Source organism: Trichoderma virens (assembly GCF_000170995.1).
Source record: "Trichoderma virens Gv29-8 chromosome Unknown TRIVIscaffold_86, whole genome shotgun sequence".
Lineage (NCBI taxonomy): Eukaryota > Fungi > Ascomycota > Sordariomycetes > Hypocreales > Hypocreaceae > Trichoderma > Trichoderma virens.
The window spans coordinates 207,924-232,508 of record NW_014013663.1 but is presented as its reverse complement, the minus strand read 5'-3'; the positions used below and the strand labels follow the sequence as shown (position 1 = coordinate 232,508).

General features: G+C 44.4%; 7 protein-coding genes across 7 annotated transcripts; 4 read left to right on the top strand and 3 right to left on the bottom strand.

The window, feature by feature from the left end:
• Positions 1 to 3,303: 3,303 nt before the first annotated feature.
• On the top strand, positions 3,304 to 4,790 carry TRIVIDRAFT_225657 (uncharacterized protein; the record flags this gene model as incomplete). The annotated part of the gene is made up of 7 exons (XM_014097068.1): positions 3,304 to 3,467; positions 3,519 to 3,584; positions 3,637 to 3,914; positions 3,986 to 4,142; positions 4,200 to 4,289; positions 4,343 to 4,376; positions 4,443 to 4,790. 7 exons carry the CDS (start codon positions 3,304 to 3,306, stop codon positions 4,788 to 4,790), a joined length of 1,137 nt encoding a protein of 378 aa, XP_013952543.1.
• Positions 4,791 to 7,412: 2,622 nt separating this feature from the next.
• On the bottom strand, positions 7,413 to 8,830 carry TRIVIDRAFT_47179 (uncharacterized protein; the record flags this gene model as incomplete). Its single annotated transcript, XM_014097369.1, has 5 exons — positions 7,413 to 7,804; positions 7,863 to 8,243; positions 8,308 to 8,398; positions 8,466 to 8,570; positions 8,645 to 8,830. 5 exons carry the CDS (start codon positions 8,828 to 8,830, stop codon positions 7,413 to 7,415), a joined length of 1,155 nt encoding a protein of 384 aa, XP_013952844.1.
• Positions 8,831 to 9,837: 1,007 nt separating this feature from the next.
• On the top strand, positions 9,838 to 11,334 carry TRIVIDRAFT_204498 (uncharacterized protein; the record flags this gene model as incomplete). The annotated part of the gene is made up of 2 exons (XM_014097067.1): positions 9,838 to 10,139; positions 10,326 to 11,334. 2 exons carry the CDS (start codon positions 9,838 to 9,840, stop codon positions 11,332 to 11,334), a joined length of 1,311 nt encoding a protein of 436 aa, XP_013952542.1.
• Positions 11,335 to 13,440: 2,106 nt separating this feature from the next.
• Positions 13,441 to 16,085, bottom strand: TRIVIDRAFT_172676 (uncharacterized protein; the record flags this gene model as incomplete). The annotated part of the gene is made up of 1 exon (XM_014097066.1): positions 13,441 to 16,085. One exon carries the CDS (start codon positions 15,936 to 15,938, stop codon positions 13,704 to 13,706), a length of 2,235 nt encoding a protein of 744 aa, XP_013952541.1.
• A 2,838-nt stretch (positions 16,086 to 18,923) lies between these two features.
• Positions 18,924 to 19,939, top strand: TRIVIDRAFT_194138 (uncharacterized protein; the record flags this gene model as incomplete). Its single annotated transcript, XM_014097065.1, has 4 exons — positions 18,924 to 19,039; positions 19,093 to 19,676; positions 19,727 to 19,851; positions 19,895 to 19,939. The coding sequence occupies 4 exons, from the start codon at positions 18,924 to 18,926 to the stop codon at positions 19,937 to 19,939; spliced, it is 870 nt and encodes a 289-aa protein (XP_013952540.1).
• Positions 19,940 to 20,242: 303 nt separating this feature from the next.
• Positions 20,243 to 21,532, bottom strand: TRIVIDRAFT_47425 (uncharacterized protein; the record flags this gene model as incomplete). The annotated part of the gene is made up of 1 exon (XM_014097064.1): positions 20,243 to 21,532. One exon carries the CDS (start codon positions 21,530 to 21,532, stop codon positions 20,243 to 20,245), a length of 1,290 nt encoding a protein of 429 aa, XP_013952539.1.
• A 1,586-nt stretch (positions 21,533 to 23,118) lies between these two features.
• On the top strand, positions 23,119 to 24,012 carry TRIVIDRAFT_58433 (uncharacterized protein; the record flags this gene model as incomplete). The annotated part of the gene is made up of 2 exons (XM_014097063.1): positions 23,119 to 23,760; positions 23,830 to 24,012. The coding sequence occupies 2 exons, from the start codon at positions 23,119 to 23,121 to the stop codon at positions 24,010 to 24,012; spliced, it is 825 nt and encodes a 274-aa protein (XP_013952538.1).
• Between the last annotated feature and the right edge of the window lie 573 nt (positions 24,013 to 24,585).

Sequence of the window (24,585 nt, the reverse complement as noted above, 5' to 3'; positions counted from 1 at the left end):
GGGTCCAACGCGTTGCTCGTTGGGCGGAATCTCAACTCATTCATTATCCGCAGATGCCGCAAAATTCATAGATTTAATACCACAGGCGGTACATGAGGAATTGAGAGAGGTAGCGGAGGCACCACACATCCACCGTTTCAATGGATAGGGTAAAACGTGGCTTCATTCCTACGGACCGCAGCTTATCACGCGCAGAGCAATCAATCTTCCATTACTCATATATCTTTTTAATCCAGAATTTTCGCACTTACTGTGGTAGGATCCAGTTTGCGATGACTCTTATTGTTGAAATGGCGCTTATTGACCAATCTATCGTGCCTCAGCCATCGGCTCTCTCTCTATACACCTGTCAGGCTTGATTCTGCGAACACGTATTTTCACCACCAAAAATAATATGTACAGCTTAGTACGCCGTTGCAATGGCAGTCAAACCAGGATAGTAGAGAAATGGCAATGCAATAGGCAATCGGATCTGGGAAATTGGTTTCACAATTATAGTGGAAGGTGATTAAGCACCTTGAATCCATCACCGTCACCTACGAAGGTCATTTTAACATTTCGCCACATTATTAGTCGCACCTTGCATCATGGGTGGAAGTTGATGGCCCAGGATTTTGACTAAATAGTCAAGTTTATCCTTGTAAGCTGGTTTAATAAATCGAAGTAGTTTGGCATTGCTGCGACGTCGTTTTGGCTCCCATCTCTCACGAGCCTGAACAATGCATCCCAGGTCTTACTGTTTAAGGCACGCCGCAAACACCAAAGCATTATTTCAAATCCAAAGTTCATCATTTACTACTTACGCAAAGGATAAAGAATATAGGTACGTTGGGCGATTTGATATTATTTGCGACCACGGCAATTGGATGTTGGTTGCTTGAAAACATGCAATTAAACAGGCGCCAGAATAGCAAATTTGAGAATATCTCTGCTGCCGCTCTCTCATCTACTACTAATGTTCAATGTCTAGCAAAGAGAGGCGTAGATATTTTTCGATTCTAGAGATTCTTCTTGCCTAAGAACTCAAGTGAGTCCGCCTCAGGCTGCGAGGCCGCTGGCAATGGTATTCCGAGTTTGAGTTCTCTACGGCCAGGCGACAAGGAAGACCCCACCCCATCTTGTAGGATCCAATGTGAAACTCGAATCATAATCGTTTAAGTGTGGACTGATCTCTTCGATGCAGGTTAAGCGCTCTGCATTTTGCAGTTCTCCCCACGTCTGTTTTGGCCCTGGCCATGTTAACGTTACAGATCTCGCAGCCCCATGTGCCGGATATTGAACCTTTGGAAGAAGTTGGATCTCTAACACTGACCTGGCTGCTATTATCCGAGGCTGACGGCCGCCTTAGCTCACAGATCGAGCTGTTTCACCGTCAATGAGGATCCAAGAGTACCCCAGTACGGGTAACTTGTAATTTACGCCCGAGGCATGTAACGAAGTATTTAACCTGCATAATCATGCTCATTTTACATTACTGAGTATTAGCCACAATTATGCGCGTCATTTATTCGTTGTATCCAATAAAAAGCTACTGACTGGGTAGTGCGACGGTACAGAATGGCAGGATTTGCCTTCACGATGCAAGGTACAAGGCCCGTGTACATCGAATAGTCTTGAGACGAGCACGTGAGAAATCTGTCGAATAGGATGTAAGTGTTAACCTCTAGGGCCCATATGCACAATCTTCATACCCCTTTTTGCATGGAAGATTGATCAATCAAGTCATCTCATGAAGAAGTTCACGTAGTAAATCTCATATTACCTTGAACTTGTGTAATTCTGCTTGGCGGGATGAAACGTTAAGGCTATGGTTACCTTTGAGTAACTATCATCACCAGCGCTTCGATTTCGCCTCTAAACAGTTGTTTGCCTTGATTCGTAAGTTGAATTGACTGAGTGAAACCCCAAACTAAGATTTCAGTGTGACCAGGCATCCGTTTGTGTAAAGACATGCATTTTCCAAATGCAGATATTTTGACGTAAATGTCTCACTTTATTACCAGGAAAGGTATCTGACCGAGTGCCACTTTATCCACATTGTTGGCTCTCTCAGCGGGCTAGCCCGTTCATATAGGGCTATATTTCTCTTATTAGAGATTCATCTCATGATTCCACTTTTAGCCGGCGGGGCCGTCCATATTTATTCTTCGCCCGCCTGCTTCAACAGCTACATTCTTTGTTTTAACATTGTTAGCAAAGAAGGGAGTTCACTTCGCGCTTCAAGCATGCATCAGTATCCATGAGGCAATAAAGACCATGGTTGATGTTTAAACGATACTATCTTCATAATCATGAGTCAAAGATGACATGGTGTCCGCTTTGTAATCCAAGCAGATATGTTTCGGTGTTGAGGTGTTTCGGTGTTGAAGAATGACCATGTGTCACGCGAATTAAAACCGAGAATGACTTGTGTAAATACGAGGTTTTTGCAGCGCTTACACCCCCACTGCACAGCCGTGTATAGAAAGCTGAATATCAGATTTCTATATGCAACGTGGCGAGCTGAGTCGTTCGAATGCTGTTCATCAGGCTAGGGTCTTGTCTTACCTGATTGGCACGTTGATCTGACATTCTAGATAAAGATCCTGTGGAGCGGTGTTTCTTAGAGACGTTTAGGGCGAAAGGCTCTGAATAGCGTCATTGGTGTGTGCCTTGCCGTCGGATACACCGAGCCTGCTGCGCATGTATTTGCTATAGCCTTGGACTATCTATGTTTCGCTCAGTAGCCTGCTCAGTAGTGGGCATCATGTTCCATCATGTCTACCAACCATCGGAGCTACAGATGCGTAGTCCCCCATGCAGATACAACATACCCATTAAATCCACACAATAGTCGCTGGGCGCAGTGGATCTCACTACTGCCAAATGCTGCAGTGTCCGCAATTTATCCTCATTTGGGATATGCTCAGCTTCTCCAGAACAAGGATGCCACAGCTTTTTATTTACTTTTATCCAATAAGAAGCGAATACCATCGTCTGATGTTGGATGCAGACGATATCTTTCCTCGCTGATGTACCATCACGGTGGGTCATCCCCCCATCGAGGTGTATTTGCGAGTATGTCGATGAATCCATCCCTCATTGAAGCACTGCACTGCCCAGGACTGAATAGAATCGTGAAACATCGCATGAGATTTGATAGGCAGCCTTGGCTATTCCCTGTTAAAGTCATGCCGATATCTGTAGTGAATTCAGAAAGCCATAATGGCTGCCTCCGGGCTCCATTTCATATAAAGAGCCATGGCCTTCTCGCAGCCATGAAATCATTCAATCCAAATCAGAAGCTACTCAACCAAATAAATAATGGCTCCTAGCAGATACGATCTTGGAGCGAATGAGCTCGCCTCCATGCTAAGTGGAAGCACTCTTCCTATTCCCAACTTGAAGCTGCCCCTTGCCAACTTCCCTAAGGGGGTCAACAAGTATTCGGATGAGATTAGGCGATGGGTAGACAGGCTTATCGACGAGTCAGTAAAACATGCCTATTCTAAAGTTATCATTGCTCACAATAGACACAGAAACATTCAAGATAGAAGAAAATCCGCTGGTGTCAAGCGTTGTGATTTTGGATATCTCGCAGCTTGGTAACGGGAGCTACCTCGAAATTCCTAGAATCAGCTAACTGATCTTTTACAGCTGTTATCCTTATTCAGAATGGGAGGAGCTAAAGGCCGCAGCAGCATTTCTGGTCTGGGTATTCACATGGGACGATATTATTGACCATGGAGAAGATGACAGCGGCATCATTTCAAATGCAGACCTAGCTCGAATATTTTGCGAACAATCACTGGATCATATCAAGTCCAAACTCGAACTGGATGATTGTTATCAAGGAAGAGCCTTGGCTCAACCTTTACCCAGCATGACCATGTTTGACCATGTGGCTGAACCCTTAACAGCGACATGGAACCAGAGTTCGTATTCATTTTTACATCCAAATCAACCCAAATTGTCGTTTCAATAGAGGCTAATGAGACTCGTGCAGCACAAACACAGCGTTTATATAATGAAATTGAACATTATGTAAACTGCTGTTTGGTTGAGCATATCCAACAAGAGGATGATTCCATTCCTTCACAAGAAGAATTTACAAAGATGCGCTTTGGGACATCTGGTATCACTCCAGGTATTGCTATATGCGAGTACGTATCAGTCTTTGGCTTGGCTATTGAGGTGATCAATACTAATGTCTATTTCAGATTCACTAGGAATGTGTCATTGCCGAATGAAATCGTTGAATCAGCTCCCATGAAAACAATCTGGAGAGAAATCACCCGGCTTTGCATGATGTAAGAGAGAACAGTGATGAATAAGAAAACTGATTGTGTGCTAACTTGAAAAGGATCAACGATATCTACTCCTGCCAAAAAGAACTGGTGAGTATATGAAATCCAACGTCAAAGTAGAGAATGAACAATAATCTAACAAAGATTTCTCATCAGCGAAGCGGTGTCATCCAAAACATAATTCCTGTTATAGCCTACGCTAGTGGAACAGACGACATCAGCACAGCTACACAAGAATTTATGCACATCTTTCAGACTTCGGTAACCACCTTCGAGGAGGCTTTCCAAGTTCTCAAAGCACTGGCATATCCTGATCCGAATCTATCAGAAGATATCCAGAAATATATACAGAACTGTCAGACTATCACAACAGGGTTGCTGGAATGGATGCTGTCATCAGAGCGATATGGTATCACCAAACATCTACAGGCTGATGGTTCAGCACTGGTCCCTCTCATTTTTGAAAATCCTTGCAGTCAAAAATTGGCTGCAGTTGAGGCTTAAGAAAATGGCCTTTTTATTAAAATTATGATACAAGCAAGCGAAGAATGATGGTATATGGCGTCTAGGTCCTGTTTTATATTTATGTTGGTCTCGGTTTATAGCGAAGCAAATTAATCCACGCGTTATTTTCTTTACCGCATCGTTACATTCATATTATTTGCTCAAATCTGCCGCTTTATTTGAAACCTTTTAAGTGCAACACTTAAGAGAAATACATTACCGTGCACCTGCATTGCAGTACTCTGTATCTTCGAATAAGATTACAATCACCATTGAAGTAAGAATGTCTGCTGTATTCACATTATAATTTCTCATTACCACTACTCACAATTTTAAGATACATGGGAAGTTAGCAAAGAGTAACATGAGTTGTTCAAGAAGCATGACGTGTAGCTTGCATTTTGTTACTGACTGATAAGCAGGACTGGCTTGGACTTGGGCTTGTTTGTTGTACTACCTAGTATATGGAAGCTTTTCAATTATTGCGGCCATTGGGCTTCGATATTATTTAGCTTCTCTTAAATCTGAAATGTTACCATCATTGATGGGTAACTATATAATTTCGTTACGAGTCGAGATCTTTGTCAGACCCAGTTGAACTTGAAGATGTCTTGATATTGTATTAAGTTCTATTACTAGGCAGCCGATTTGCATGTGGTCCTTTGTTTACTTAAAGCTACGTTTTAAATCCGATTTGAGATCAAGTAACATCAAAGAGGAGTATATGCCCACCTTCTTCAGAATTACAGTTTGTGCAAGGTAGCTGCTGTCCAATATCTGCAATACGGAGCAGCCGCCGAGGAAAGCCTATGGTGACTACATGTCTGTGTAATTTCTTGAATACACATTTGCGCAAGACTTATTAATAGGAAGTGCATAAGATACTTATTTTCCTAAAATGGGTGCTTTTGGTAACGAGTTCCGCTTTGCATTCAATATGACAGAAACTGAAACGAGTCGGAAAGCAAATGTCGACACACATGTAGTTCACCTGAAAAGAGCCCTTCCCATCATATGTTCAGTTGCTACTACTATAGGTTCCCGATACTACCTTAAGCTAGAAACTCATCCTTCGCATTGCAATGTGAGATTTGTAGTTATATTTCTTCATACCCGCGTGCTTATCTTATTGGATCTCTTTCGAAGTTTGAACCCTCCAGCGGCCTTTGACACGCTTTGCAAGCTGGCTTGCCAGCCTAAGCTTCCTCTTATTGCCTAAAATTAGCCAAAATTCTTGTGTCATTCTTTGCAAAGCATTGTTCTACAATTATAGGTTCTAACAGAGGGCTTATGATGATGATAAGAGGCTAACCGCACGTGTAAACATCGAACCAACCAGTTTTCCATTTGGAGTACAGGAGGTAAAAGAATTAGCTAGATAGGAAATACATTTGGTAAGGAGAAGCATGATACTGTTAGTGAATCATCATAGGAATGATCGACAAGCAAGATTTATGCCTTCCACGGCATCAGGGATCTCGAAACACCCATGACTTGGATGGTTCCGGTATTGTCCATAGCCCTGGTCAATTCGGCAAGGCCAGACAGGCCCCATGCTTCTTCGACTTAATGAACCCCGCACTGACTCTTGCATATCCACTTCAGTTTGTGAATCTGACTCGGTTAAATCAAAGTTGCCGCCTGTCAGCACGGAGTCTCGGTGATTACAGCGGGTTTATTTGTCCCGCGATCATACGGAAATCATATGTTTCTCTGCTTTTTTTTCCGCATTTGAATCAGCAGAGACTAGACTACTTCTTTTGTACCTTTGGGAACTAAGCCGGAGTCGTGAGCACTGAATATGGAAGTTTCGGCGGCAATGAGTCTTCAACATTGCTCTTTTGGACGACTTTGGAGCAAGGCATCTTCAGAGTGGCTGTGTTGTATTGGCCGCCAGTGACTTCTGAAAGCTGATTACTGATACAAAAGAAAAGCCCATTTTCTGTTTGCCCACGCGTTCCTGAAATGGCCCCGAAACGTAGGCGCACTTTGCATTCTGTGGTAAACTACTCCGTACAAAGTACCCCGTAAAGTACTGTCTGTACTTCGTACTATAGTAGGCTGGCAAGGGTTTGGGCAAGGGGGTAATGAGTGCCGCTGCTTAAGGAGGACATGCCCGGACAGTCACGCAGATCAGTTTGGTACAATTGGCCTGTGTTTTCTTTTGATTGAGAAAATTAGGGCAACAAATCTGCTGTGTTACGCCTAGAAGTAACTTAGAGATTAATTTATATCGAAACTGGTTAACTACTGGTAGTTTAGATGCAACATGGGCATTACTGCGCCTGGGTGCAGTGCCAGCTAAACTGGGGCAGCGTCCTTCTCAATGTGTTGTCATGCACATGCCTAGAGAAGATGTGTTAGGTTTTACAAAGTTGTCAGTCAATATTTCACTATCATTTAAATCGCATTGCCGAATTATTAGCATCCGATTTTGCTATCTAGTGTAGAATAAAGTCAAATGACCACCCGAGTAGCTCCGCATCCAGGCATTGCAGCTGGTTGGCACAATAAGTTCCCAACTTTTAAAAATGAAATATGACCAAATACACCCCATCGTATTTGCACCTTTTATCATAGGAGCGCCAATATCCCTAGAGATACCATGCTGAAGACACCGTTTTATTCGAATTGGCCCCAGGCCTGCTGGTTGCCTCGCGAATTTGCATCTCGAGCTTCGCTAGTCACAGTAAAGACTTCGGTCTTCATGATTCGTGCATCTTCACTATCCCGGGACGAGTTGTCTCGGTCTATAACTGTTGCTTCCAGCACACTGTCTCCTTGGAATCTGTTTTTGCTGCCCTGGGTTCGTCGTCCAGTCCCCCATTGTTTGCTGTTCTGATCATCGAGTTGATACGACGGTGAGAATTGATTCGGATTTCCTGAGGAGGGATCATTGCTGCTACCAAAGACGCCGAGGCGTGAGAATAGAGGACGAAGTGCTGGAAGAGAGCCGGCGACTAGGCCCATGTTATACTCAATGGCCATCCAGTACAGAGATGATGCACCCTCAACTGTGAATCTTATTAGCTTTGTCTCTAACCCTTTGGGGAATGGAAGTAATCATCATACATGTAGTATCAGTACTTCCTGTTTTGTAGAAATTCAAGCTTTTGAATCTGATTGCAGGGGCGATACAGGCGACGACGCCGCTTCCAAAGACCGCCAGCAATGCAAGACTCTTCCTGCTGTTGAGTTGCACGCTCATCAAAGCAGGAAACGGTAACAAGAACATAATGATATCGCAGCAGAAGATTAGAACTGCTTGATACATGAAAACAGCGTAAGAAGTCATCGCTGGAAAGCAAAATTTGGACCGATCGGGAGACATGAGAAACACAATGTCGTATGTGTACTTGGGCGGGTTGCATTGGAACGCAGCAAGGAAAGTTCCAGATATAGTAAAGAGTGTAAAGAATATTAAAAGACCCATAGTAGTATATTGGACGTATGCTTTTGGGAAGGCTTCATGTTAATGTGACGAAATTTGGAACGGATGCCTAAGGGTTAAACTTACGGACGGGGAAGACTCGTCGAAGAAACAGAAGAATACTTGATTTGACGGCAAAAGAGATCGATAAGTAAAGGCATATACAAACGTAGTAGAGCTAATTGTTCGAAGATCTGTAAGCTACCTTTTGTCTTTGGCGGGATCGAAGGGACAAGACGACTTACCATGAACCAATGTTTAAGTTCGTCAGGCGTAACATGTTCGATATGTTTTCCAGCGCCATAATAAACCACTGCCAATCCAATACCATTGAATGTCGTGACAAATAACTGTTTGCCAATGATTTGTTAGAATTAAAGACTAGCAGACGATAGCTGAGATCATTCTCTCTGAATCGACTCACCAATCCAATCAGGCATGCCCAGTCATCAATTCCGAAAGAATTCAGCATAAATTTGCGAATGTAGAGCTTCGTGCTGCAAACAACAATGGCAAAGGCACCCGTACCAATGATTGTACCGTACGAGACAGCAATCTCATACCTCTCATCCGCTTGCAGCGTCATGTCTACAGGTGCGGAGGTCGCCATTTCGGAATCTTGGTAGAGCCCGAGACACAGTTAGAAAGTCGCCCACAACACATGATTCCGGTATCTTGAGACGGCATTGTTGGCTATATATGATAGTAATAGCAACGGCGAAGCCGCACCAAGCAAAGTCCCTGTGCCGAAACAGGATGCTCATACGACAAAAGCAAGGTACCCCGTAGCAATACGGAGGAGACAAGAGAAAGGCTCTTGTTCCTTGCATGGATTCAATCCTTGAAAGTCTACCGGTTTGTTACAAAGCCCGTTAGAAGTACTCCGTACATGCATCCTCATAGCAGTTAGCGCAGCCTAAAAGTTTGCCTCGCCACCCGCTTTGGTAGCGAACTACGGAGTACGGACGTCGGCGACAAAGATCATAAGCCCTGTCGAATTGACAGCTGCCTACTTCTCGCTACTTTGTTCGCACTTGACATTTCCCCCATAACCATGTATCAAACGTGTATCTGAAGGGCACATATCCTCCATGCGCTTAATTATCCATTGGTCAAGGGACCCTTGTAAGTTCAGCCTGATAATCGTTCCTAGGAAAGGATTCAGGCATGCAGAATTGAACATCCGCCTTTCCGCATGATATGACCTGTCAAAATTTGGCAACTAACTGTTGCGGATGCTTCCAACAGTTGAAAATGGTTCAATTTCAGAGGGGAGATCCATCATCTCGGGAAGGATAGGCTAGACAGAGCAGTCAGGCTAAAGTGCCCAAGGTAGGGGTATGAGACGGCCGAGCGACGGGGAAACCGGCACTACCCCAGTTGCAAAGGAAATACGGACGCGAATCGAATCATGTAATGCTATCTGAGTGGTATATTAATACTCGCTGCATGTACTTCGTACTCTGTGGCTTATTAAAGACACACGTTGCTGTTACGAGACTTAAATCTCGCAGCCATTCAAACGCTCGGTTTACGCCCGCTGGACTCCATATTGGCGAACATCAACAGCTACGGCATCAGAGGACAATAAAACTGATACGGTTTACTCTTGATATCATGGCAGAATCCAACCCGTCGCGGTTCACGGTAATCATTGCCGGTGGCAGTCTTGTCGGCTTAACGACAGCGGTGACGCTGGAAAAGGCTGGGATCGACTATGTCCTGTTAGAGAAGCGAGAGATCACTCCTCATTTGGGCGCCTCTGTATCCATTCATCCACACACTCAACGAGTTATGGAGCAGCTCGGCATTTGGCCCGAGATCAAGGCTGGCGTTGTGCCGTTAGAAACTCGACAACACTATGATGAGAACGGTAGCTTGTTTGAGGATTCAGCCATCCTACAAGAGATTTCCAAGATGTAAGTGTGAAATAAAATTGCGAATCCTACGACGCAGTAGTATTTTCCTTTTTTTCTTTTCTTTTTCTACTTCCCCTGACATGTTACGTTATGCCTTCAAGGTATAAGCGAAGGTGACAAGGCGACTGATGACCATTCCGTTCCTGATAGGACCCTAAATCGGTGGACTACTTTCATGGAGCGAAGGTTTATGCTTAGCTGCATCTATAACCAGGTTGCAGACAAGTCCCGAATTCGAGCTCAAACTGGTGTGATTTCCTTCACTGAAACAGATGATGGCATTGAGGTAGTTACGGATAAAGGTGAAACCATCAAAGGAGACATCCTTCTGGGTGCCGATGGCATCCACAGCACAATACGAAACCTGATGGCTGATAAGATTGCTTCTACTGATCCCATTGCATCAAAAGAAATGCAAAGTGGCTTCACAAGCAACTATCATTGTATCTTTGCAACCTCCAGAAACGCCAAAGAGTCAGCTGGTGGCAAACCATTCTTGCCAGATGGGGCCGTGCACAACGTTTACTATTCGGGCTTCTCTGGCGTCATTGCTGCCGGCGTCCCTGGCCTTGTCTTCTGGTTTCTTTTTGTGAAGAGTGACCGTGCAACTCAGACCCCCAATACACCGCGCTTCACGGAAGAGGAGACTGAGGCCACAATCGCCAAATACGGAGACTATGCTGTTGGCCCAGGCTACACGTTCAAAGACTTGTGGGAGAGCAGAGTCAGAGCGAACATGCTACCCCTTGAAGAGGGAGTTTTGAAGCCAAAGTGGAATTCCGGTGGTAGAGTTGCACTTATGGGTGACGCGGTTCACAAAGCGACCATCAATCCTGGGCTTGGAGGCAACTTGGCCGTTGAGGGTGTTGTTCACCTAATGAACGAATTGGTACCCTTGGTGCGACGATGTGAAGCAGATGGTGGAAGAAATCCAACCAAGAGCGAGATCACTGCTGCTTTGGATGCTTATGAGGCGAAGCAGCGACCCCATGCTAACACCATCGTCACCATGTCCGGGTATGTCACACGATATGAAGCAATGGAGACATGGTGGTTGAGGCTATTGCGCCGTATGTCTCCCTGGGTCAGTGACAAGACCAAGGCCGGTGGATTCGTTGGATATATAAATGAAGGACCATGGCTGAACTTTTTACCCAACCCGGATGAGGAACAGAAGTTGGCTGAGAAGCAGTAGCGCGTAGCAACGGTCTTTAGGTGTTTTCTGTATCATATTGGGGGGGGGGGGGGGGGGAGGGGGGGTATTGTTGATATCATATCCGCTAGGCAGGCTTTGGCCAAACTTGTAATTCTCATTAATAAACTTACGTATCGAGTAACCGGTATGAAGTTCTACACAAAATACTTACGCCCGCTTGCAAAGAGCCGTCTGACGCCAAGAGCTGTCTTCTATCCCTGCATCAACATGGCACTGAAACATTCCTACCTCTTAGAGCAGAGTCGTGAGCCGCATTCCGCGGCCACGGAACCGTTTTTTTTTTTTTTTTTTTTTTTAAACCGCCGATCACGAAACGGCTGAAACCCCCTCTGGATGAGTGACAGAAGGGAACAGCATTTAATGATGTGGGAAGTGTAAGGTCGGCGTACCCCGGCATCGCGCATTGATCCCAGGGAATTAGACAAAGCATTGGGAAGTGATCTGCAGGAGCTGTGTGGAAATGAGCCCTAGCAAGCCTAGATAGTCCGCAGAATCCTCTGAACTTCCACCTGTACTCATATATCAGAAATGATAACCAACGAGAATGCAGTCTGTTTCGCCAATTGAATGGCGGCCTCCGATAGGGCGTAACGGGATAATGTATCCGGTCACCAAAAAGTTCCAGGATACTGGGAAAATCCGGCATGCATATTCCGTAAATGTGCGAAAGTGGAATGATTTCCTCCATGGGATGTACGCCACACTAAACTACAAGCCGACAGCCTAAAAATAATCCGGAATATTCTTTTGCCTTATCCAACCCTTCTCTTTGGTATTCTCCTAGTTTGTGCTATCATCCCCCTGTGCGGGTAGTTTTACTTACTTCACGGGCGAAGTCTTATTATTCTGCACCAATGACCAAATGCGCGTTTCCACGTTCGTATACAGGTAGATTGCACCTTGTTCAACGTTCGGCTCTGATTTACGTGTTTCACAAGCCGGGAGCCGCTCCCTGTAAGCCACAAAGTGCAGTAGTATTCATTGAACATTGCCCCGTACCACCATTCACTCTATTTGTCTGCGAAACGGCTACCCAATGACCGGGTTGCCTTTCCCAAAACAGTCGATAGCCATTTCCTGTATCCAGCAGGCCCTTGTGTAAACCATAATATACCGGCGCCAAATACAGAAATGGCCTCCAACTGAACCCCGCATGCGCTTTCATCAATCGGCTACTTATCGACGGCAGCACACAAGGATCCTCGATGAGTTCAGCCAAGGACCAAGGACGACCAAAGCGTTACCAGAACCCCTTTATTGGCGGCAGATATGCTCCGCGTGAAAGCTCCGCGTGAAAGCTCCGCGCCCCTGCTAGTTCTGTGTATGAGAGGTGAGAGTTCATATTACAGGGACCCTGGCATGTGCTGAAGACCCTTGCTGGCAACGACGACGGATACAGAGGCAACTATCTTCTCCCGCACTTTAACCAAACATTCCAACATCAAATTTTGAGGCTGAGCCCAAGGTTCTGCTGCTACTCCAGGCATGGGGCAAAAAAAGAAAAACGGTTTGCCATGTTGGCTCTCGCTCGATAGCGAGAATATTTATTTAAGACGAATACTTGAATACCAAGTTCAATATGATATTGTGACTCATACATTGTATAATAAAAATTTCTGCTTCTACTTAGAGGGCAAAGCAGAATCGTAACATGAGGATAACCAAATGCTGCGAAAAGTTCTGATTCAACATCAATCTCGTCTCTTCATAGCTCACAATATTCACGTAAACCCCTTTAAGCAGCAAGTCTCGCTTGAGGATTCAACTTAGTCTACTGAGAGCTCAACGAATGGCAGGCTTTGTTGGTAGCCATGGGTAAATTTAGCGAGGGTGGCCAGCACAAGCGAGTAGCCATCCTACGGGTACCCGGCTACTCTCACTGCTGTACTCCGTATCTAACCCATCTTTTTAGGGGGGGCGGAAAGAAGGCTAGTGGAAGGGCCATGGAATCTACTTGCCCCTATGCCATACGTTAATGGCTTCGAAGCATCAAACACGATTAAATATTACCTCTTCTGAATAACATTGTCAATGTGATTCAAGATTTAGTCATAAACATAGTTTACTGTTACGGGAAATTTGGTTCAGCAGTTCTAGACATTTGTGGAAAGTGTCTGAAGTGTCAAGTCCCATCATTAAATCACATTCTCATAATAACGGCGACCAGGACAGCCAAGATAAACGGTAAAGACTGAATGAAATTGCAAAACAGCAAAACAGCAAAACAGCAAAACAGCAAAACAGCAAAACAGCAAAACAGCAAAAATAGGTAAACGAGAGAAAGAATGATAAACAATAGCAGACTGGGCTTCATCTCTTTGTCCAGCTACTCAATATTTGAAGTGACCTCACTCCAAAACCTCCGTCTGCTTCTTTTTCAACACAAAACTCTCCAAAGACCATTGAAAATGCCTATTTAATCTCCATCCAATGGATCTTGCAGCACAAAAAGGCACTTTTTTGTGTGGATGAGGCTCGTGGAACAAAATAGTCTGATGCCCACCATGATTCAACCTGCTAAATTGCCAAATTGATCCTTGCAATTTCTGCGCGGAGAACCCGATACAGACCATGGCGTGGATGAAGTCGTTCCAGGGAACCTCTCCTGGTGAAGAAGTCACATCTGGATTGTAGAACAGAACACGAAACACTTTAAGTGCTCGTTTATCAACGGGAATGAGGGGTATCGATTCAGATGTAACCTCCTCAATAGCTCTCACATCAACTTGTGCAACAGCTTTGTGAGCTTGACCCTTTGTTTTGACCTTGATTTGAAGGCAATGACGACTGTCTTGCCTGAATTTTCCAGGACTATCGCTTTGGTCATCGCAAGGTGCAAATGGAGGCTTATAGTCCTCATCATCACCCTGACTTGCTTTCCTTTGTCTGACAGGCCTTGGTATTATAGATCCCTCCTCCTCAATCCAATCTGGCGTTCGTTGAAGGGTTTTTTTTATGCTTGTTATATGCTTCCCGACAGGAAACTCATGAAACAGTTTAATTTTGTTGAATATAAATGAATCGGCTGCGTCCCAAAATGTGTCCAAGTCTCGTTCAGCTTTCTGCATCGCCCTCACATTTTCTTTGGTCCGGCGCTTATCCCATGGATAGACCAATGTCTTGGTTGCAATTTCCTCAAATTCAGTAACACTAAAATAGGCCTCATGTTCCAACGCGAGTAGAGGATGAAGGTAATCCAATTCATCGTTGACTAAATTTGTGTATATGCTTTTTCCCCCTGCAGTAGGGCGCTCGTATCTTCGTGTCTGAAGAAGATACAAATTGACCTTCTCCATACATTTTGTGAGAATTGCTAGCTCATCTATAATCTCTCCTATGAGAGAAGATGTGAGCTCCCATGCCTCTGGCTCATTTTCTCGAAGGGTCTCTATCCCGTCCATCAATAAAGGCAAGATTAAATGATAAGGCTTGATAAGTCTGGGCAATTTTGGGTCCCATTCAGTTACACACTGGAGCAACCATATCAAGTGACGGCGAACTGAACTCGCCTTATAGTTGCCCACGTCGCGCCTGAAAGAATTCAGACTATCTGCACTATCATTAAAATGTCGGAACCACACTGAAGAGCTTCGGATGACCCGTATGAGGATTAATCGCCTAAAGTCGATGCTCTCCCATAGACTCATCTGATACTTGCACAGGGCCTTCAAAATCTCATCAGGCACACCCTTGAACGGTATTATGTCTGCTTCGTATTCGGTATGCAATCTTTCTAGTTGCTGGTTTTTTTCGTACAAGTCCGAAAAGAACTCGAAATCCGCGTAAGGCTTTGCAATCATATATTGTAGAAAGGAGAACAAATTAGTCTTACTCTTGCCGCTGAGAAGGAAGTGAGTGTTTGTATGCACATCCCAGACTTTTGCCGAATAGTCTTTCATCATCTTGATAGTATTAGCAAAATAAGCTGGGTCTTCTCGCAAATTCAAGAGATGGTCTTTTATTTGTTCCATTTTAGCGCCAAGCAGTAATCCAATCTGCTTGAAGTTAGGCTTCCCCGGAACTCGATAGGGCGCCTGTGCCGCCATCACGGCTGGACCATATACACCACTGTTGTTCAGGAACTTTGGTGAGCCAATTGAGATTGGGAATTTCTCAGAGACGAGATTTTCTTCTGGAATGTCATGCAATATTTGTTTGCAACAGCTGACCAGAAATGCCATAAGCCTGTCTTGCGCCTCCAAAAGGAGAATTCCATAATATGGGGTAATATGTGTCTTGTCGAGATCCAAAATTTCCTCTTCTGAATACTTTGATATATCGACAAGTTTGCCATAATCATCTATGGTCTCAGCGTCTAAGAGAACCATTGAATACCCAGGGAGGGAGACTGATTTCAGGATTCCCGTCTGCAGCCCTAGCTTCATGGATTGCAAATCAATGTCAACAAAATGAGAGGGCGTGTAGAATGCGCGAGAATTGATCAATAGTGGTAGTGAATCTTGCATAGTTAGATCATTCTGGTTGATATGTGGCAACATATAACAGTGCCGGTATTTCCGATTGCCTCTCTGGGCTCTTGAACTCCGAAAGACGTAAAAGTCGGGGCGATGATTTTGTGGCATGTCAGGCCATAGTTGAAGCAGAAACGTTTGCCTTTGGCCAAGTCGTTTCTTTGCCCAGCGGGCTTGTATAATCGGTTCATGGCGAAGTAATATTTCATGAAGAGTTTTATAATTCTTAGATATCCGCCCTGCTCGCTCTTTTATTTCGTGGCAAATCGGAGAGGACTTGTCGGACAAATCGCTTGAATGCCGGCATTCTGGAGGTAGCCTGGTGTTTTGGACATGCTGCTGGATGCGATTGCACTGCTTGTATTTTGAATCCAATTCTGTCTCTCCAGCTTTCTCAGAAGCTCTATACATTTCGGCGATGTGGTATTGTAATGAATCTTGAGTGATGTCCTCGTCACCAGAGTCTTTACTCTCAACCCCAAAGACTTTCTTGTCATGCTTTTTGGCTGAATTTTCAGTTTCCGGTTCAAAATCAGCAGTTTCTACCACAATATGGTATTCGCTATCATAGTGATTGGCTTTGTTGTTCTTCAGATGACATGAGCATTGAGATGTGTCGTTGTGGCCCTTTTTCTGGTTGCGACGTCCTTTACGTTGACGGATACGCAATGCCTCAGATTTGCATCGAGGCATTAAAGCGTCCCCCTTCCCCCCATTCATCTCGATATATGTTCAAAATATCACGAGGAGAATCCAGTAGAAGAAGGGATTTGTGAGAGAATTATAAAAGAAAATCCGGAAAAATTGCCGCAAACAGATGTGAACACACAAAAGTGTCGGCAATTGCCAGGTATATATACGAAGTTACAGTCCAAACTTCATCAAGGTTAACGGCATGTTTGCGAACTAGGCAACTAGATTTCCCGCAATTGTTGGGCCACTGAGCTGCAAGTGAGGCTGGAAGCGAGACCAAAGAAATGTTCCTAGCTCAACAAAGCCATGATTTCAGGGGCTTTGCGCACAGGTATGGCTGACGTAGCTCTCACCGTATGCAATGATGCGAAAAGAGCAGAATTCTATTGGACGCCTTATTTATTTTCTTTTTCTGGCTCGCATTAGTTGCAGTGTAACAACAAATCAGGGGTCATCATTAATGGAGCGCCTCCCCTCAAAGCATTCACATGCTAAAGTACTCCCTCGCAGGCCAGAGACTCTTTTGCAAAATGTCTCTTGGTTTTCATATCATTATTTCTCTTATTTGTAGCGCTCTCAAGCTACCTACGAGTACCGGTAAAAGTGATCGCGTGCCATGGTATGGATATCTCTGTAGGAAGAAGGACTTCTTCATATTGCTTAAGCTTATCCATCTTGTCAATTACCGATATAATTCCTAGATACATTCTCCCGCCTATTACTGCAAGCCACGGATTCATCACACCGCAATTATGACGTTCGTCGTGCAGAGAATAGGCATCAACTCTGCCTACGTGTACTCGTACTCGTCGATAGCAAACTGTTCCGCTTTCCAATATTGTCCTCTTTTTGGAATGGTGAAACTCGCGTGTGTTAAAGCAAACATCCTCTGAATTACCGCATCCAGTGAAACGACTGAGATCGAGCTGAGCCGAGGTGTCATTGGCCTACTACGTGGCCTTGGCAATTTATGTAAAGAGGGGTTAGAACCAATCAGTCGAGGCTCAGAATACGTGGCTACATCAAGAGACGGATTGTTATGCCGGGGTTTGTGTCTAGAACTCCTCCTATGTTGCTGGTGAACAGAATCCTAGCATCAACAAATGTCGTTCGTCGTTCACAAGTACATCGCCTGTGAATAATGTGGATGGCTAGTTGTGCGTTCAAGGCTGATCCATTTATTTCGTTCATGGTTTCTGGTTATCCGAAGCTTTATGCTCATTTCGGCTTCCTTCACAACCGGTTCAGCTCCCTTCAGCCGCACACAAACATCCATGTAGTCTGCAGCCACGCCCTTTTGACACGTAACAAAGACAAAAAGCAAAGAAAGTATTGGAAATTACCCTAGGATTACTCTCCAGCTGAAAAAATTAAAAAAGGAAAAAAAAAAAATAGCACCGCGATTGAAGCGATTTGCTTTGGCGATGATGCTGCCCCGCAAAGGTTGCTCGTTTGTTTACAGAGCCTTGCGGCCATCTTTAGCTACGTAAAACATAATGCAGCGCTATTAACCCCTCTAATGACGGCTAAATGGAGTATGGCGTATTCGGGGTATGATAAACCGCACTCTCTAAATGAGCTATCCGATCATACGTTTCCTTCGCTGGTTGCAGAGCTCATTCATGACGCTCGTTCCATCAAGTCTTGACAAATGAGAGAAAACAACGGGCTGCTGATTGTCATTTCGATTATCTTGTTCAAAGAATTTCTGGAAACTCATGGGAAGATAGCTTGATATATCAATAGGTTGGTTTTTAGAACAGCATCGGCACCTATCTTACGGAGTCTATATCCTATATATCCTTCGTACGACGAGAAGCTAAGTACCCATGTAGTCTGCGCATGTAACCAATAAGTACACTAGCATAAGGCGACATCAAGCCAAAACTAAATTTAACAGATCCCCACGTGCGTTTCCCCCATACGATTAGCGTAGTTGGCAGTAGTTAAGGCCGGGGTGCCAGTGTCTCTATTCAGTAGTTTAGCTTCACCACCATCAGGTTGCAGCATCATATCATGTTAGTATATTTTGTGCTAATAAGGCAATAGTAATCAATATATCCTACCTGAAAGGCAATAACAGATTGTCCTTTTCTAAGCTTTACTTTATTTCGATCAGTAATCTAGATCACTCCGTTGGGTCCGGTCCGTAATTGGGGGCCTGTGGGTCATGATCCTCGCTCAAGAGGCAGTAGCATTCTGTTCAGCATCAATAATTAGTATTGATTGCTGATAAATCCATAATTCAAAAGCAAAATAAGTAAATTGTTAATAAATGGCCTCAAATCATTCAATTATGTTCTCACTCTCTAAGCGTAGCCATTTCCTCTACACACTTGCGTTAAATACTTTGAGATCTCGTCTCAGATCACACTACTTATGTCACAGAAAGACAGTATCAAAATGTCGACATATTCAACGGCAAAAGATGATTTTGTGAATGTCGATGGCATCAAATTTGCTTACAGACGGCTGGGCGCGGGAGATGGAGTTCCTCTCGTTCTGATCATGCACTACAGGTGAGTCCATTCGCAAGAAACTCACAAAAATCTCAATTGCTAAGGCATCAAAGGGGTACAATGGATCATTGGGACCCAGCTCTTATTGATCCATTAGCAGCAAAGCGGCCGGTGATCCTGATTGATACTGCGGGCTCCGGAAGATCTGAAGGGCATTTTCCATCAACCATGACCCAAGTCGGACAGTACTTTATTAACATTATAAAAACACTGGGCCTGAAGCAAGTGGATGTTATGGGATTTTCCGGAGGTGGCTGCAATGCCCAGATGATTGCTCTCAATGCTCCCAAGCTTGTTCGCCATCTTATCCTTTCGGCTACAACACCAAGCATCGGCGAAGGTGTTCAAATTGGGCCCGCCGATGCACTGCAAAAGCTCCGAACGGCCGTCACAGTAGATGAGCATAAAGATGCATTTATCTCAATATTCTTCACTAGCTCCGCTCGAGGCCAAGCGGCAGGACATGCGGCGTGGGAGAGAATCACTGCTGCGCGTCAAAATCGTAGCGACTACGCAAGCCTTGAGGCTGCTGAAGAGCAAGGCGTCGCATACTTCAATTTCATCGATCCTAACAGTGCAAAGGATGGATCGTATAATCGGCTCCATGAACTTCAAATGCCTGTTCTTATTGCGACTGGTAAGTAACCCACCGGTGGTTGACTGAATAAGCGCTAATCCAAGGCAAAGGCTGTGATGATGCTATACTCCCAACTAAAAACAGCATCTTGATGTGGGAAAAAATAAGCCATTCTAACGCCGAACTGCACATTTTCCCGGACGCAGGACATAGATTCCTCTATCAGTATGCTGATGTATTCGCAGCTTTAATTAACCATTTTTTTGGATCGCCAATAGCAACTAAAGAAGCAAAATGCCTCCTTGTTCTTGGGCTCTTCATAACTTCACACGGTGATTCAGGACTGAATGGTCTAAAGCAGCAGATGTACTTTCTATATAGACACATAGTTAACATAGCAATTGTATCCAAGCCGATTTACCTGACGACATTTCAATGTTTTCTATGAATACTGCAATAAGGCTTTGTGTGTTCAATTGGGGGTTGCAGATACCTATGTAGACCATTAAAGTTGTAAATATGTAAAAAAAGAGAACTCTAGAGATTTCTGGGATCGGCGTGAATACATCCAGATATTTGAAACAGAGTAGACATAGTTCTTTCAATTTTTAAGTTCAATATCTCCATTAAATTTTCCATGTCCCCTTCTTTTTGCTCATAGGAATCCACGACAAACTCATGAAAACGCCTCCCAAGATCAATCCTGCTGCAGAATATCCAATACCACCCAGCCAACGAGCGCGCGTAAAGTCACCAAATATAGCACCTGCTATAGGTGTGCCGACAAGAATAGCTATACCGAAGAATATAAACGCCATCCCCAAACGAGTACCCATTCGCGATATGTCTGGTGACCCGACCATGACGACGACAGGCGTTCCCACAACAGTAGCACCTGAAGTAATTCCATAGAGAATTGCGAAGACGGCAATGCCGCCTAAATTTTTAATTCCCATCCAACTAAATGCCAGAATTGCAGACGCAAAGGTAGAAAAGATTGTAACATTCAGCACGCCATATTTATCGCTGAGATACATAGGCAGCAGCCGACCAATGACGCTTCCAACGTTGAGCAAAGTGACTGTATATGGTGCAAATTCCATGCTTGACAAATGATTGAGCTCGTCAAACACTTGAATGTAGAAAAACGCAGTGTAGAGGACCAGAAAGGTCAGCAGCGTGCCGATGATGAAGGTTATAAAGGCCATATCTTTGAAGGCTGAGGTATCTACAAGAGAGCGAATACGGCCCGACGCTGGTAAACGGGGCCTCATGAAGACAGCTGGGATGACAGAAAGGCCTAGTATGATGAACGCAATGACTCGAGTAGTCCAGCCGAAGCCAATCTTTGGAAGCAAGTGGCTGAAAATAATAGGGAAAATGATTCCCCCAACAGGAGATCCAGTTCCAGCAACGCCCATTGCAAAAGCTCGTCGCTTCGCAAAGTATTGTGACTGAATGGCTGTAGCGGGCAAAAACGTCAAGCCCATCCCAAGACCGACGCAGACTCCCTGAGCAAGTAAAACCTGCCAGTAAGTTGAGCATAGAGATGTCATAAACATTCCGAAGCAAATGAGCAGCAACCCCCCAATCAAAGTCGGTGTGAAGTATCCAGCGTCAAAAAGAGGTCCTGCAACAAGTCCTCCAAGGAAAAGGAGGCATGCTTGTAGAGAGCCGATCCAGGAGATGGTAGACGCTGACTCGGATGTGAGCATCACCGTTTGGTAGTATGTCTGGTAAGCTCCAAAGGTGTTCACGAGGCCCCAAGAAGCTGCGAGCACCACCCATCCTCCCAGAACTTGAAGCCATGCGTTGAGTCCGCCATCTGGGACAGGGCTGCTTGGAGTGGTCGCAGGGGGTGGTGTTGGAGGCGATTCGTCAGGAGAAGACGAATCTAACGGCGAACCCTGCTTCATTTCAATTTCAGCAGTGTCCTCCAAGATAGATTTGGACGCCACCTCACCGTCTTCGTCCATGGCGTCGAAATGTTGGAGACGGATGCTGTATCAAACCAATTGATGCCCTTCAGATGTAGAGGACGCTTCTGATGGCTGCGATCCTGATGAACAGGTGATCAAAACCTGAGGCTTTAATAAAATACTGCCAACACTAATTGAATACTGATCAATAGCCCATTGCCATTTATAAGCTTACTACTAATCAGGGCTCATGAGAAGACTCCAAATCAGAATGCATGCTCTCGGTGTATCGGACAGGAGAAGAAAGAAGCACCGTCGCCGTTGGTCTCGCCAGATTGGTCTCGCCAGATTGGTCTCGCCAGATTGGTCTCGCCAGATTGGTAATCAAGTCAAGCACCGTCAGCCACATACACAAGATAGAGTGCAAAAAGGGAGATCCGATAAGGGGAAAAAGGATTTCAACTTCACGTTATATCTCACTGGTGGGGTTTCAACCAGCCTGTAGATATGTATGTAATTGGTGATCACATCCACCAATATCCATTTCAGGAAAATGCACTCAACTACTTTAGTGAACGGGACCCATCGCGCAATAGCGCCATTCTCTGCCGGACAATTTAACCTCTATGCTGATACGATAGTCGTACTTGATCTTACTAAGGGAACATTACATAAGACCTAGGGACGGCAAATAAACAAGTGCATACAATAAAGAAGTGTGAACAGCGCCTCCAATGAGTTTCCGCCCCCCATTTGTTTGCATTATCCAGGTTTGGATGTTTGATCATTTGCAGAGTCAGGGTATTGAGTACCCGCTCGCTTGCCCAAGGATCGACGAGGCGTCTCGACAAATCAAGCGCACCTTTGCATTAATCAGATGGAACATAATTCTGAATAGGGCTAACGTGCAAACTTTGAGGTTGCTCAGAAGAGAAATATAGCCCGCTGAAAGGAGGTGCCCACAACCTACAATGTTGAGCTACTCTGTCGTGAAGGGGGGGCTTGCTGATAAATCATAGTCCACCAGACCAAAGCAATTTTATTCTTGGAGAGCTATGCGCAGCTGTGAACGGATAACAGCCAATCATGGCTTGATTGGAAATACAAGACGGGGTATCGCTATGGGGCTTGGCCAATGAAGCAACTTTCTTTTCCTAACGGACATGTGCTTGTCTTTCGCCATGAGAGGCTGCCTGAATTGTAGATGGAGCAGTTCCCTAATCCGTTTTTGCTTGCTGAGCCGTTTTCAACTGTTTAGTTTCTGCATTTTGATATAAGTCAAGCCTATGAATGTAAATTGTAATCATACATTGCTACCTGTCGCTTCTTCCAAATGGTACACAACTTGACTCTCTTGGGCTGAAAAAGTAATCAGTATTAATAAAAAAAAATCGTTGCATAGAACTGCGAGAAAGATTGAAATTGAGAAATATGTCCACAGACAAACTGGAAGAAATATATAAGAAGGCTGATCAATCCCATTAACTCAATGTTGTTCTATTCATTCACAAAAAGCCATCGCAATTTCAACTACATCCATCTTTGATCAACTGTTTCAAAAATCTCAAATAACTCACAAAACCATGAGCTCCATCAAAAATGTAACAATTGCCGGTGCAACTGGCTACCTGGGACCTGCAGTCGTCAAGGCTGTGAAAGAAGCCGGGTTCAATGTTACTATTCTTTTACGAGCATCGAATTCCTCTGAAGTTACGTTTGACGGCGTCAAAATCGCAAGAATAGACTACGGATCCCTTGATTCTCTGGTTGATGCCCTCAAAGGCCAGGATGCCGTTGTGTCAGCCATGAACCACTTGTATTTTGACGAACAAAAGGCTCTTGTTGAGGCCTCAGACAAAGCTGGTGTCAAGAGGTTTCTTCCTTCGGAATATGGTCTGGATGTGAGCATCCCAGCAGTTCGAGCAGTTCCCTACCTACGCGCCAAGGGTCTTATTCAGGATTTGCTCAAAAAATCGAGCATGACATATACAGTCTTATATACTGGGCCGTTCCTTGAATGGGGCCTCGATAACTTCTTTGTTGACTACAGAAATGCAGTAGCCAACGTATGGAACGGAGGTGATATTTCTGTCGGTATATCAACTCTTGCAGACGTTGGTCGAGCCGTTGTCAACAGCTTACTCCATTCCGAAGAGACGGAAAACAAAGCACTTTACACAAGCTCCGCTATGACAACACAAAATGAGATCTTGTCTGCTATCCAGGAAGGTCGCCCTGATTTGAAGCTTACTATAATTCACCAAGACAGTAAGAGCTCACTTGCTGCTGCTTATGAAGCTGACAAGGAGGGGAGATCTATGGAGTTTGAGGTGGTGCGAGACTTTCTTGGTTCTACTATTTATGGGCTCGAGGTTGAGGCTGGAGTCCCATATGGCAGAGATAACGCTTTGCTCGGAATCAAGATGGTAACTCCAGAGGAATTGAGGCAGCTGGTTATTAACCATGTTAGGGAATAGGTGTGTAAACACAGGTACATACGATATGTAGTACGGATGGTGTATTGGGGGCAGAATCCAAGGTTGTTTTCTGTATAAGTTCCAACCTCGGATACAATAAGCCTTGATACTATCTACATATGGGAATGTTGATAACTGTTTACCCTGTGGGGAATATCCATGGGAATGCGACGATGGAAATGTTATGAAATACCTGTTTCTGATTCACCAGTGTAATGTGCAGGCACTAATTGTAGCCTGTGCTTGAAGCAGTGCATTTCCGTGTCACTTCTCCTATTCAATTAGCTCATTCGAACATAGGAAATGTTTTTGAAGAAGATAATATGGATATCAAGTGAATATGGTTTTGCTGTATAGATGCTCTTTATTCATTAATTGTTAACTATTCAGTGTAACAAACAGGCATTCATTCTCTTATACATGAGGATGAGACATTTTATATGCTCTTCTCCATTATAATATGGGTACTTGTCAATTTATATATGGCAGATGAGCTATATTTTCCCTCTAGCTGAAGACTTGCTGCTAGAATGTATGGTTGGTTTCGGCTGGTTTCGGCTCAATGAGCGTAGC